The sequence below is a fragment of the Camponotus vicinus genome, unplaced genomic scaffold (genome assembly GCF_025532165.1).
Source record: "Camponotus vicinus isolate PSW18456_S1 unplaced genomic scaffold, iyCamVici1.0 SCAF_8, whole genome shotgun sequence".
In the NCBI taxonomy this organism is placed as follows: Eukaryota; Metazoa; Arthropoda; class Insecta; order Hymenoptera; family Formicidae; genus Camponotus; species Camponotus vicinus.
In genome coordinates, this window is record NW_028141980.1 from 18,854,374 (window position 1) to 18,869,654 (window position 15,281).

The following is a 15,281-nucleotide window of genomic DNA, read 5'->3' on the forward strand; positions in this document are numbered from 1 at the left end:
TCAGTAGTAACTTGGCAATGAATAATGTCGAATTAGATTAATTTAATAATCGTTGCATCTCACGATGCAATAATACAATATATAATGCAATGCTTTAGGATCGAGGTGTCCCAGCTAAAAGCACGAACACTACTGTAAAAATAACTGTGTTGGACAACGATGATCTTGATCCAAAGTTCACGAAGGACATCTACAAGGCGAAGATCTATGAATTTTATCCTATACCGGTATGATTACAAAAATATATTTACATATTAGGCGTTCTTGAAATTGTTTGATTATTTTAACATCGAAATCAAACAGAAAATCGAAGGAGAATTATTCAAATATCGTAATATTAATAAAAATATGCGGATAATTTCTATTTAACGAAATTAAATTTAAATGATGATCAAATTTTATTTTATTTCACTTTTTATATTTTATTTTAATTAATTAATTTTATTTAACCATAATTTTATCTGAGGAATTTTATTTTATAAATATACATTTAAAATATAAAATTAATATGTAAAATTAAAAGTAAAGAAAGTACATTAATGATTAACACGATCTAAATTTGACAAAAGAGTGAAAAAGGACAAATAGATTTCGAATTTTTCCAGAAAATTTCTTCAAGACATTACGTAGAATCTTGCATTCAATAAATTTCGTTTTCCGACGTAATATTATAGAATATATTGATCTCTCGCTCTTCTCGTAGGAATATCCAATCTTCACAGAGATCAACTTCACCAGTCCGATCCACGCGGTTGATCGTGATCGGGACATAAATGTGCCGATGCGATATGACATAATATCCGGGAACGAGAGAGGCTTCTTCCATCTCGATCCGAAGAACGGTTCGCTGTTTCTGAAACGCGCAATTGACCTCGACGCTGAGCGGAGCTTGCCGGGCAACACGTTCAATCTTCAGGTTTACGCGTCGCAGGTGGACAACCCGCTGAAGATGGCCGTCGCGCGGGTCGAAGTAGAGGTGCTGGATCTAAACGACAATCTGCCGCAGTTCGAAGTCGATCTCTACAATATCAGCATCGTGGAGAATCTGCCGAACGGCTTCAGCGTGCTGCAGGTGATCGCGCGCGACAAGGACCAGGGAGAAAACGGAAAGTTTGATTACCGGTTGGAGGATCCGTCAGGCGCGTTCTCCGTGGATCCGGAATCCGGCTGGCTTACTGTCCGGGATCAAACGATCCTGGACCGCGAGAAGCGGGATCGTCTGAAGATGAAGGTTCACGCTGTCGAGCACCGACCGAGCGTCGTCATGGGTGATACCTCCGGCAAATCCTCCGTGGATGTCGAGGTCACTTTGCTCGACGCCAACGACAACAATCCCATCTTTGTGCCGGGCAATCTTTACGAGCTGGTGGCGAGGAGCGACGCGAAGATCGGCACCGCGTTGGGCCAAGTGCACGCGGTGGACGACGACCTAGGCCCCAATGGATTGGTCCGTTATCGGTTGCAGAAACCGGGTAATTCCACGCTGCGCAAACCGCCATTCGCGGTGGACGAAAATACAGGTTTAATCGCGGTGTCGGAGAGTCCGATACTTGAAGGCAGACATGCGATTTTCGTGGAAGCAGCGGATCAGCCGGCGAATCCTAGCGAAAAAAGATTCTCCTTGGCGGTTGTTACGGTGGACGTTTTTCGAGCAGACGGTAAATACAAGTTGGAGGATTTAGAGCTCCTTAAATGAAACATATAATAAATTGACAGTTGCGAAACTAAATTTAGAAACTAAATGTCATATAACTAAAGTGGCTCACATAGTATAAAAGAATTAGTATTTAGTATTAGAATTAGTATAAAAGAATGTTTATAATCGTAATTGTTTTGAGAAAATAAATGATTACAAAGTATCCGACAGGATTAACGGATCCTTATAAATCCGTTTTCGCTCGATAGCAACTGTAAACTACTTACCGGAACATCAGCTGACTCGTATTCACGTTTCAGGTCCAGATTCGTGGGAGCCAGATTTCGTCGGCGCGCCCTACGAGTTTTGGGTCGGCGCGAACGTGCCCGTAGGCACCAGCGTCGGGCAGATCCGCTTAAACGACGCTGTCAAAACTAACGATCTCATCTATGATCTGCTGCACAGTTACGAGGAGGGAGGTACGTATACGTGACGACGATGACGCGCAAAGTGTTAAAATTAATCTCGCGTACTGCCCGCGGAAATTAAAAGCTACATAGTCGCCTGCGACTGTCCTTAATGCGATAGATCTAATAAACTCGTCAGATAAACCCGGGAAAGAGACGGGGTGTCCCCAGGTGCGCTCTAATTTTAATATTCTGCGGAGGCCGGAAACACACGAAGGCATAAAATGCCTGTATTATTCATGCAAATACGCAACACATGCCGCATACATGCATACCGGATTTCAGTTCCATTTGCCGTGGAGGAACGCTCGGGCACGATAAGCGTCGTGGAGGAGATCGAGCGCTTCGATCGGTTCGTATATGACTTCGAGGCGATCGTCACCGACGAGCGAGAGTTGTCGCTGATCACGAATGTCTCGATTCACGTGGTGGATCCGAATGACGACAGGGGCATTTTTACAAAGTAAGTGAACACGATTCCCGTTGCGGGATATGATACAAAAACTTTTCTCCAAAATATTCAATATTAAATCCTGAAACTAATTCAGATTTCTTTTTAATAAAATCTATTGATCTGCAGTTTAATTGAATTAAAAGTCTAATTAAATAAATATAATGGATATAAAACAATTAAATACCAAGTATAAAGATGAAAATTTCATAGATTTTTAAAAATCTATGAAAGAATATTTTTTCTCTTTTTGCTTTTTGGATTAAAATCAAAATAAATAATTAAATAAATAAAACTATCATAAGATAATATTTGTGAAACTGATTATATTAATTTTATTATTGAATAAGTTGAATATGCAAATTAACTTACAAAAATATATACCCTTCTTTGTTACTAAAAATAATTATTAATAAAATTGAATAATTTAAAAAATAAATATATATTATTTCTATAAGAGAAAACAATAATCCTTGTTATAAATATAAAAATGAAACTTATCAAAGTATAACAATAAAATAAAAAAATTATAATTATATTTAAAAATATAAAAAATAATTCTTTATTAAATTACTTTAATAAAAATTAAATAATTTCTCTTCTCTCCGATTATTGGTCGCGTTTAGGAGAAATCTTGCCAATTAACATCTTACTTATTCCAATTAATAAAGATCCGTTAAATATATTGTACTTTCGACATATTGTCGCTGCGAGATTGATTTACCGATTAACTTTACTGGGAAAGTGTCCAAGATTTCGCGGTACTTTGGACACAACGCTATTCGAATAAAAAATCGATGACCAATTAATTGCAGAGGAACGACCACCGCTCCTTTGGTCTTCCATGTGATGGAGAATGTTCCCAATACATTGATCGGCCAAGTGCTTCCGCATAATGGCACAGCATCTGACATTCAGTTCCTTATCGTTAATCAGCAGGACGTGCCGGATATTGCCATTATGAACGATGGTTCTCTCTATGCTCCTCGAGGCCTAGATCGCGAGACGAAGGAAAACTATAGCGTCACTGTGATCGCCGAGAATTCGCGCGGCGTGGGTGTATTTCAGGTAAACTTTTCATGTCTAAAATACGTTTTTGCTGTTGCTTTCGTGCAATTGTTATTTTGAATGGTCGATAAAAAAAATGCTCAGGTGCGAATCATCGTCGACGACGACAACGATAACGCGCCGGAATTCACGCTGCCCGCTTACGAAGGTCGGATCATGGAGAATAGTCCTGCGGGAACGGAGGTCGCTTTGACAAATCCGATCGCGGCGAGCGACAAGGACGAAGGCAGAAATCGAGATTTCACGTTTGCTCTACAAGGCGAGGGTAGCGGCTTGTTCAGGATCGATCCGTTAACGGGCCAACTGTTCTTCGTGGGTATCGATAATGGAACCCTGGATCGCGAAACGAGGACGAGTTACGACCTGCAAGTTATCGCCACTGATAGTGGTAAGTGTATCCATAAATTCTCCATTAATTTTCATATTATTTCATTTTTTTATATTTTTATTTATCAGACTGTCTAACATTTAAATATTGTGACAAGATAAAATTTGATTATATTTATGCGAATAATTTGTTGTTTATTTGTAATATTTTTGTAATTTATGGAAAAAATGAAAGACTCATCATAGGCTTAATATGAAACACTTCGAAAGATATTTGATACGTTAAGGTTCGGAAAACGAATGTTTAAAATATATTTCTTGCTTTAGGTGGACTAAGTTCGGAAAGTGCTTTGAGGATAACGGTGCTGGATGCGAACGACAACGCTCCAAAGTTTATACGAATGGTGGTCCTGCCAGATCAAGGTGTGCGCGTATCACACGACCCTAATGAATCCGTTGAGATGGGGGATGGGGAAACATCTCAGACTAGCGATGGCGGGCGACGTTCGCCGCTGCTGCTGGTACCAGAGAACACGACGATCGGCGTGCCAATAATCCGCCTGCTGGCGGATGACAAGGACGAGGGCGCGAACGCGGCGATAGTGTACAGTCTGAGCAACGAAACGATTTTGAACGGAGTAAGATCCCGTCGTTACGACTCGACTAGTCGCCGTTACTTCCATCTCGATCCACGTACGGCTGAGATATCCATCGCTCGAAGTCTACCGCCTGAGAACGATATCCGGCTGTTTGTCCTGGCGAGAGACTCGGGCGGCCTCTCAGACAATATCACTGTCCGGATTCACGTGACGGACGTGAACGATCACGCGCCCGTCTTCGACAAATCCTGGTACACTTTCGATTTGGCCGAGGGCACCTATAGTAATCACGCGGTCGGTGCGGTGCGGGCGTTCGATGCCGATTTTGGAGCGAACGCCGATCTAAGCTACGAACTGATCACCAGCCACGAGGATTCGAAACAGACCGGCAACTCGTCGCGTTCGTTCGACGTGGATCCTCGCGAAGGAATAATACGAGTAAGCGGAACTCTCGATCGCGAGAGAGCCACGACTCACCGTCTCCTTGTGGTGGCACGCGATCAAGGTCTGCCGAGTCTGAGCTCGTCCGTGGAGGTGGAGATCAATGTGTTGGACGTGAATGACAACGCACCGACGTTCCACGGTTACAACGAGGTAGAGAAAGAGGGCGACCGATTGCCAATCTACCGCGTTTCCGTTTTGGAGAACATCCCGATCGGTACTCAAGTGGCCAAGGTATACGCGAACGATAGTGATTTTGCCGGGAATGGAAACGGATTGATCCTGTTCGACTTGAGCTATCAGGATCGCGCGGAGAAGCAGTACTTTGCGGTGGACAGCAAGGAGGGCATCGTCACGACCATCGCCAAGCTCGATTACGAAACCAAGAGCAATCATCGTTTAATCGTCACGGCGAGCGATCTCGGCTCGCCGATCAGTCTGACCTCGTCAGCCGTGATTCTCGTGACCGTGCTGAATGTCGATGATGACGAGGAAACGGATAACGAGGTGCACAAGATGCCAACCTTCCGGCACCGTTATTACGAGGTAGAGGTCGACGAAAACTCCTCCGTGCCGTTACTAATAGCGCAGCTCGATCTGGCTGACAATTATCACGGCGATCATATAAGATATAGTTTGGTAGCTGACGGTTCCGATGGCAGGGAGCACTTCTCGGTAGATCCGAAAAATGGTTCTTTGTATCTGATGACGGAGGTCGATCGAGAGATCAGAGATCGGTACGAGGCCAAAGTCAGAGTCGATCGATTAAAAATTGGCCGCGGCATGCCGGTGATGATTTATCCGGTCGTCGGCGAGAGACTAAATGGTTTAGCGCCTAACGAGGCTAGAGTGGTCGTCAGGGTAAAGGACGTGAACGACAACGCGCCGAGATTCAAGTCGAGAGACAGGCCTATCCTAGCCGCTATACCTACTACTGCCCATTACGGTTACGAGGTCGTCAAAGTGGAGGTACGTACAAATACACACACACTTACACAGAGGGCTATGCGACTAAAAGTGAGCTGGTGTTAATCCATTTTGGTTTTTACGTCCCTTTCTTTCTACCTTTTCGTCTCTCTGGAGCGTCTCTCTTTTAAGCTTTATTCGATTTTCTGAAATGGCTTTTTCGCATGGTAAATGCCATGTCACTTATACGGAACATTTTGTTAGTTGCAATGTAATAGAATGCGCGCTAATGGAACGAGAGAATCTGGAGAAACAATTCCGTACAATTGGAAAGTTTCGATCGGTGTAAAAAGCCTTCGCGGATTAAAGATCCCCGCGCGTCAGAAAATCATTGTACGTCAGCTTTAAAGCAGATAAAGTCGGCGAGATTTATTTGGCACTCTTGGCGGGGATTTGCAGGCCGAGGATCGGGATCTGGGGATAAACGGCGAGATACGCTACCAAATTCTTGGCCGGGAGGATGCCCCGCGCTTCGCCATTGACCCACTCAGCGGTCAAGTGCGATCCGTGGCGAGTTTCGGCCGCGACGCCGGTCGCGTCTTCGGCTTCGACGTCAAGGCCACCGACAGACAGGGCGCCGAAAATGGACGGAGCAGCATCGCCAATGTCTTTGTAAGTCTGTCGTACATATTCCACATTACCCGTCTCCTTCCTTCTCTCTCTCTCTCTCTCTCTCTCTCTCTCTCTCTCTCTCTCTCTCTCTCTCTCTCTTTCACACACATACATGTGGTATATCTTAATTACTTACCGTTGGAGATAGCGCTCGGGCTAATTTCCTCTCTGGGAAATGGGATATTTCGAAAGACAGGAAACACCCCATCTCTCCCCAGCTCTCTCTCTCTCTCTCTCTCTCTCCGTTTCATTCGACAATCTGTTTTGCTACTCGATATGTATATCACTATCGAATTCGTAGGTGTACGTGTTGGACGATCAGAAGCAAATTGTCATGGTTATGGGGCGGAAACCTATCGAGATCGAGCCGGAGCTCGAAAACATCACCACGTAAGTATCTATATATTATCGCAAGAAATATCGCGAACTTACAGGAACTATAATTTTTCAGCGCGTTGCAGAATGTCACTGGTTTGGACGTGCGAGTAAGAAAACTGGAGCCCCACATCGAAAAAAACTTAATTGACGCAGCCTCGTAAGTGACTTCGCTGAGCGATTTTGGTAAACGAATAATATCCTCCAAGTTTGTACAATCGCCAATTGAATTTTCGATTTATTTAATTTTCAGCACTGATGTTTATTTGTACGCAATCGATCCACATCTGAATACTATGGTGGACATGGATACTTTGAACAAGTAATTAATTATATTATTATTTTGATTATATAAATATGTATTTAACAAAAATAACTTCTTTTTAAACTCTTATGAAAGAATAGAATTATTCTCCATAATTTTTTTCTATATCGACTTTAAAACTGTTTTATTACGTTAAATATAATTTAAAAAATTGTAAAGTTGCCAAAAAAGCTTTTTTATTATATTATAACTACATGTTATATTGAAATAGTTTCAGTTTTCATTCTATTTAAAATTAATTATATTGTTAAAATCTTTAGTTATAAAAAAAATTTGTTGCAAAGATTATAGTTAATAACAAGATTTTGTATTAAATAATGAGTTTATTGTGAGAAAGTTATAAATTAAGCTTTCATTTAGATATTCAATTGTTTATTTAAATATAAAAATTTTATTGAATACAAATCTGATGTTAAAACAAATTCGAAATGGTGAAAATGATATATCAAAATTAAGAAATTGTCGAATTTTTGCAAAATTAAAAGAAATAATTATGTGAAAGCTTTCAAGGTTATTGAATATAAATTTTATGTTAAATTTAATCACAATGTGATAGGTTTGATATAAGCCGTGGAATAGAATGTAGATAAAATTAATTACAATTTTTCCGCGATGTAATAAATCCAGTATTTAATCACGGAAATCTTATTAACTTTAATCTTCACAATAAATTTCTTTTGAGCGTTGAAAGTTTTAACTATATACTTAATTTTGAACGAAGTAAAACTTTGTTAGCATGTCACATACCGTAGCTATACCATAAGAATTTACGTTGAAATACTTTACAACTTAAATCTTAAATTTTTTTAAAAAGCTGTAACATTTTTTAATAATTGTAACGTATAAAAATCACAAGGATTTTCTTTATCTTAACCTAATTCTTTTTTGTTGCACTATTATATAAAAAATTTCAAATTTTCTTAATTAACTTGGAGTCGATTTTTACAAAAGTTTAATTAGATTACTCTAGATTGATCATTCAACTCGATTTCTATCTCGTATATGAAGTTTTAAGCTATTCATTTGATACCAAATTATTACAAAAAGCTCGTATATATACGTGACTTTTCAGTGTCTTTAATACGAAGAAGGCAGATATAAAACGTGAGCTGGACGAGTATCGCGTGCTGGAGATCGTCGGTAGCGCTCCGCGTAGAGGCAATCAACGTTACTTGCTGTCCACCCTCGAAGTGGGCGTCGTGGTCCTCGGCTGCGTCGTCTTCGTGGGCGCCCTCGTAACAGCTTTATGCGTCACCTGCGTTCGTCGCAACAAGCGGTACGCGGAATATGATTTTGCTCGCCCCCATCTCGCTTAACATCGACCCTTAACATAATTCGTACATCTACACTACCATACTAACCCCCGGACATGTTTTATGCAAGATTTTACCCTCTTTTTCTTTCTTTTTTCTTTTTTTTTCTTTTCTTTTGGGCATAACATTAACATTCATTAACATATGTTCTCTATATAAATTTATGAAGCCTTATGCGAGTAAATATTGAGAAAAATAACGCGGGGGTGAGAGGAAGGGGATAGTACGAATTGTTTCGATCTTTTCTATTATTTTAATTAACGTCCTGAGCGATGACTTCTCTCCTTGATTTCCCACAAACTGGATGCTACTTTGAATTGGGTCTCAAATTCCATTCGTTAGTCGCAGACGACGAGACAAGGCCATGTTCTCGACAATCAGCCCAGTCGGATTCGCTCTGACGGATCCTGCCGGCACTCTGCAGAAGCCGCCGCTCTTTCCTACCTTCGTCGACGGTCTCCATTATGACCCTGAGCCCTTTTGCCCCGAGGTACCCAGGCGTCAAAGTATATGCGAGCATGGCGGCAGCTGCGTCCGCTTTCACACGTAAGTTCTGACCTGTCGAAGATTATTATTAGGTAGTCGAGGAGCTTTTCGTGTGATTTATACACATGCAGTGTGATTCATTATAAATTAATTTATCTCTAAAGTATGGCAAACGAAAGAAGCAACTATTACTTTTATACGTAGAATAGCGAGGAGAATCGATTTATGTTAAAAAAAGTATATGGTTCCATTAAAAAAATTGAGTTGACTTTGAAATCCGAAACGCCTCCACTCTTAAAACAATCGTATAGGCTATCTAACTGCGAAACAGTTTAATCTCCATATGTGCTACTTCTTTTGTGTTTGTCTACTTTCAGAGATAAACGCATTTATAGATTATGGGTTTATATAGCCATATGTGATTTAGTTTATTTATAGATTAATGGATCACTCTGTATATACAAGAGATATCTCTAGATAAGTGACGTTTGAAATAATTAAACAATAGGAGATGCAAGAAAAACATAAAATTTTCTCCATCATTTTTTATATAGAATAATGTAAGAGATAACAAGGAGAATCATCACATATTTAATTAAAAATTCTTTGGAAATTTGCAATCCAATATTGATGCAAAAATTGCCATTCTTCGCAATATTAAATATTAAAATATTAAATTTATTACAAAAATATGAAATATTTTTGGCAAATTTTTTAAACTTGTACATTAAAATTGATTTAAAATTCAATAAAGAATAAAATAATTTTTAAAATATAATTAAATATAATATATAATATAATTTAATATAATATAATTTAAAATATAAAAAGCGATGTATAACAAAATGCACTTAAATAATTTTTATAGCAATGACAATAAAATATATATTGTCTCTTATCTTAATAGAGAAAATTCTGTTCAAATAAATTTTCAAACTATATCGGATAACTGATGTTGGAGAAACAGAAAATCGAACAATGTATCATGCATTCGGAACACATCGCGATGACTCCTTCGCTTTCGAAGAAAAGCTATTATTATTGTTTACTGCATCGGAGAATTTCGAAGTATCTTACAATATATCGAGACGCCATCATGTCATGGGCTACTTTTAGGATGGGCGGAGGCGGAAAACACGCTGTGCGGTCGACGGGTACCTTGAAAGGCCTCGAGGCATCCGCGACATCCTTACATTCCAGCGGTCAGGATTCCGGTATCGTGGCGCGTACCTCCTGCCATTGCAGTCATTCGTCCAGTCCTTCCAGCGGTGAGAGCAGCAAGTAAGTAGGGCTTTCAATATATTTTCGTCTCCCTTCAACTCGGTTTCGATATTCGAAGCTTGAAAATCGAATTCACGTGGTAGACATTTGCAAGAAAAATTATAAAAAGAAATAAAATGTCATTAATTGGGATTATCTTATTGATTCAAGATGTAACTATCTCATGAATTTATCGAATTCTCCCCTAGTCTTCGTTCCACGGCCCACACAAAATCTTTCTTCCATCTTTTTTCAGCGGGTACGAGGACTCGCTCAAGTCCCTTCAGCGTCACGAGCGATGCAACGACGTCTCGCGCGGGTCTCACGACACTTCGAGCGTGGTTGGCAGACGAGCAAAGCTAGCGGCTAAACGACGACAGCGATTCCACTCCTTCTCGAACGGCGAATCCGTTTACACCCACGAAATGACGTTGCAACGGGAGCAACGTTGCTGTAGCGGTACCGGTACCGAGAAAAGACGGCAAGCGGAACATCGCCGCATGCATTCCGAGGCGGAGAACAACATCACCGAGACAGTGATACACGAGCACCCTGGAACGGAGATCTCTTCGGCCGGCTCCCAAACGAATCCTACGACGGCCAGCCTTCACGGTAGGTCCGATATCGACGAAATTAGGAGACGGAGCAGCTGGAACAGATATAATTTCGGTGCAACATAACGAAAAATACATCTTAATAGTACATACTTGCCTAAATTGAGCGGATAATCGCATTCGCAGGTACATCCAGCACCAGCCACATGCTCTATTAGCGGCGTCGATTTGTAAAAAAACGGAGAAACATCTCCGAGGAGCGCGAGGAATATACATATAACGGCTGCAAATTTTCCGTCCTTATTCGATAACGTAATTTTGTTTTCACAAATTGGGAGAATCAATTATTTTTGTACGTTGTATACGGTCTCTTCCTCGTCAAAGCGTGTCATCTCGTTGCCAAAGTATTTGCACGTCGTCGAATCGAAGAAAATCACTCATTTCTGTAAATATGACACCGTTTTCAATTTTCCATGTTACTTTCTTGATTAATCGAGACTAGATTAGACTATGGCGCGGTAATTATATCGATTAAGATTATTTATATAACGCAAATATTAAAGTGCAAAATGTGAGTGTTTCTATGTACAATATAAATATATAGCACATCGTATATACTGTATATTTATAGTAGTATATCGTTGTATATACTATATATTTATATTATACGTAGATCGTGTACAGATATATTTTGTGAATATGTCCATACTCTTCGATCGGTTATATATCCTCGATTTATTTAATATATACATATATATATATAATTTAATATATGTAATTATTTAATACATATATATTTAATATATGCATATATGTGCACTTTTGTAAAATGTAATAAAATGTAACATATAATGTAATTTAATATCCTACTTAGAACGTTTCTTACTTATTTCTATATCTAATTTTTCACAACAATACGTTGCAAATCATTAAGAAAAGAAAAGAAATTTTCTCAGTGCTTTTATTCTCCCGCTATTTAATCTAAATAGCGGGCATTAATTTATTAACGGCCGCTATTTATTATTCTACTTTGAGGACAAAAATTTTACTACAGGCAAAATAATTTCAATAATAAATGATCTCTACTTTTGTCTGAATTTCTAAAATTAAAAAAGCGACTTTTTAGTTTCTCTCTCTCTCTCAAGATTAATAAAAACTATCTGTTTAATGATTTCAGTTACATATATGTTATGTAATGATATTTATCAAAAGTAAAAACTATCGAGATAATTAATAGTTTTGATATGTAATTATAACTTTTAGAATGGTTGGAATACGCACTTATACGAGCGCAATCACGCCACGACCCGTCGTCAAAAGTGACCTTCGAAGACACGTCGATATCTCGCAATTCCTCTCAAAGTTCTCCGACAGTCTGAGGAATCCCCTTACTTGATTAAATCAGCGTAGGTGTTTAATTACGATAAATCGAATCGGCACGCGGGGGTGCATTATTAATCCCTTTTTAAAGGCAGAGATATCCAAGGAACATTCGGATAAATTATTGATAATGCTGCGAGAGCGAGGGAAAAAGGGACAGAAATGGAGTAAAGTCGTTTCTGATTGCCTTTTTATTATGATCGGCTGGTGGATGATGAACGATTGTCTATCCATTTTCGTTTTTAAAACGACGCGACAAAAACGAACGTTTTGTACCTTCCATGGCAAGTAGAAGAAGCAATATCAGCTACAGAAAAGACATTTTGTTGCAGAACGTTTTTCTGAGCGGTCTAAATATCAGTCTAATAATCGCGAAATTTTTAACGTAATTACAGCAAGTAAAGCTTAATTACGAAGGAAAAAATAAATATAATCAGGGTATATATATAATGACTTTAATTTAAATTTTTGCAATATTATTTTCAAATTTTATGTAGGGTTTTAATAATTTATTTATTTATTCGTTTCTTTGTGTGACGTTTATCGTATCATAATATTATTGGAAAACGGTGAGATTCGACTATGAGTCCAGAGGGGACACTTGGAGCAGTATCTAATATGTTCGGTAAATAAGTTTCAAGCGCCCGATCGAACCGAACTGAATCAACTTACGTCATCGATTGTAGGATCAAGCTTAAAAGGTCGCCGATTAGCGACCTCGACCTTAACCGTTAGATCCACAAGGACGATGTGTCGAGAACACGCTGTGTCCCAGTGCGGATGGTAATCGCGAAATCAGGCGGAGACACATTGGAAAGGACTCCTTTCCCGGGCACACACACACATCAGGATTAAATATCTAATATTTCACTCAAATATTCGAGTAACGTTTGTAGGAGGTGGAGTTGATGAGACGCGGCGGCGGTGGTTTCGCAGTCAGTCAGTCGTCGGACAAGGCCGTGGCCTTCGATTTCGCTCCCGCAGCCTCTCGTCATCCGGAATCCTCGGCTCGTCTCCGGTCTCTGCTTTTCTTTCATTTATCCGCAATTTTAGAGAAAATCCCTTCCTTCCCCTGTCACTTTTCCCGTCAAGTATCGATCGAAGACGTTATTACAAGTTCAAGATCACGTCGATGAAAACGATGCGTTTTACTGGATTCTTGGCTAAGATTTCTCGAGAAAATTGCAAAACGAAAAGCCGGGGCGTCCATAATTTTGTCCGGCAACTTTGCGGTGAAATTTATCGCGCTCCGTTGTCGTTGCGAGAGAAAACTCGTTCTCGTACGAGCACGTTCGTAGCATTAGTATCTTTGCTGGCTGTACACGTTATATGTATATATCACAAATACTTAGCTGGAAAATGTGCCCCGAGTAGCCGGCAACTGCTGGCTCGGGAAACGCGGAATATATGAACTCTCGGAGACTCTTTAAGTATCGATCCGTGGGAAAATGAACGACTTGTTCCGCGCTTGGTCGCCAAGGCGAGCTAATTCGCATATTCAATCGTATGCCTATATATTAGAGCTCGAGCTATTAGATGCACATGGAAGCAGCCTGGCGCAGCGGCCAGCAGCCGCAACTCGAAACTCGATCGCTCGTTACAACGCGGTATCGTCTCTCTAATAAAATCGCGACCAAGAAGGTTACAGGTCGTCGTGTATGTCGTCGGTTGACCTTGCCCTTAACCGGCCATCGATTAAAGGAATTGAATATTTTTTTAAAAAATACAATGAGTGCCGATCTTAAATTGAAGAGGGGGCGAGAGGGGTGGCTTTGCCCGAAGCGATCCGGAAGAGGAATGTCGTGGCGACGTTTAGAATTAGGCGAGAAATTCTTCGGTAGTAGTTTTGCCACGTGCGATTAATTCGTGAATTCCTGCAATTTCGAAGTAATTGTGGGGGAGGGAAATATAAAATTGCGAAGGACGGGGGAGGACGGGGAAAAATGTGAGATGCTTAGGATGAATGCGATAAAAAGAGAGAGAAAGAGAAAGAGGGGGCGAACGATTCTCAAAGTGCAATTTCTCACTGATGGCGAGGGAAATGCGTGGAACGAGCGTCGCGTTTCTCGATGAAAAAAGAAAAAAAACTCGCGCTTCTCCCCGTCTGCAAGTCACCTATATGCAGTTTATACTAACGAAGAGAGTGTCCTTGTCTCATTGTTTCGAGGGACGAGATCGTCGGTGAGATCCGAACGTTCTCTTTTAAGATTTTCGCCGGGAATAATAGCGAAGGGAGAAGATGAGAGTATACAAATCGTAGCAGGAGAAAAGAGAGGGAGATATAACGAAGCGAGACAAATATATACATGTCAAGAACTCGCTCTTTTTCTCTCTCCGCACTGCGTCCAAGTGGTCGGAAAAATAATAAGCGAGACGCTTTGCGCGTTAATGCGCTTTAATCGAATACAAATAACACCATTTTGGAAAGATCGGATTATTTTTCCAAAATAATTGACAAGGTGTAATCATATTAATTGAGTTTCGATAATTTCGAATTCAAACTCCTCTCCGTCTCTTTCTTTCTCGATCCCGTTGGTGAAACAATAAATTCAAACGACGCACCCGGATTTCCAGTTTTCCGTTCGGCGGAACGGAAAAGTATCGCTCTCCAAAGAGAAATTGGAGGATTCGCTCTCCGTGCTTGCCAAAGATTCGAAAACGCTTACGAGCCCGGGTTCTAACCGAGCCCGCCAACGATGCAGTTTTCCATTGCGCCGAAATCCGTGCCGTACGATCGCGCTTGCAACGTATCCTTTCGATGAACGTGGCTCCCCGGCGAGCTCCGTTTAACGACAGCAACTGAAAAAAAGTCGATACTCCTGCATCACTCCCACAAAGTTGAACCCGGAGTCGGCGACGGATCGGGATTTATGATTTTCCCAAAGTTTCCGCGCTCGAGCTTTCCCTTCCCGTCCGAGCATTCCAACCGCAGCTTCGCGATACGGTCCGCAATCTTGTACTTGCGGATAAGAAGAGAAGGCAATCTCGGTCGCGCGACACACGAGAATATAACAGGACGGA

At 40.5% G+C, this 15,281-nt stretch overlaps 1 protein-coding gene across 6 annotated transcripts in view; it reads left to right on the plus strand.

The window, feature by feature from the left end:
* Cad89d (cadherin 89D) overlaps positions 1-11,631 on the plus strand; it is a 34,350-nt gene extending 22,719 nt beyond the window's left edge. For 3 of the 6 annotated variants that reach the window (XM_083105782.1, XM_083105780.1, XM_083105781.1), the window contains 15 exons: positions 99-227; positions 704-1,658; positions 1,957-2,115; positions 2,389-2,566; positions 3,370-3,622; positions 3,707-4,010; positions 4,277-5,958; positions 6,355-6,567; positions 6,869-6,957; positions 7,019-7,102; positions 7,196-7,264; positions 8,340-8,543; positions 8,923-9,126; positions 10,183-10,347; positions 10,583-11,631. In XM_083105782.1, the coding sequence (XP_082961908.1) occupies positions 99-227; positions 704-1,658; positions 1,957-2,115; positions 2,389-2,566; positions 3,370-3,622; positions 3,707-4,010; positions 4,277-5,958; positions 6,355-6,567; positions 6,869-6,957; positions 7,019-7,102; positions 7,196-7,264; positions 8,340-8,543; positions 8,923-9,126; positions 10,183-10,347; positions 10,583-11,006 (5,112 nt within the window). In that variant the 3' untranslated portion in view covers positions 11,007-11,631. The other 3 variants (XM_083105785.1, XM_083105783.1, XM_083105786.1) reach the window with 3 other exon arrangements.
* The last annotated feature ends 3,650 nt before the right edge of the window (positions 11,632-15,281 follow it).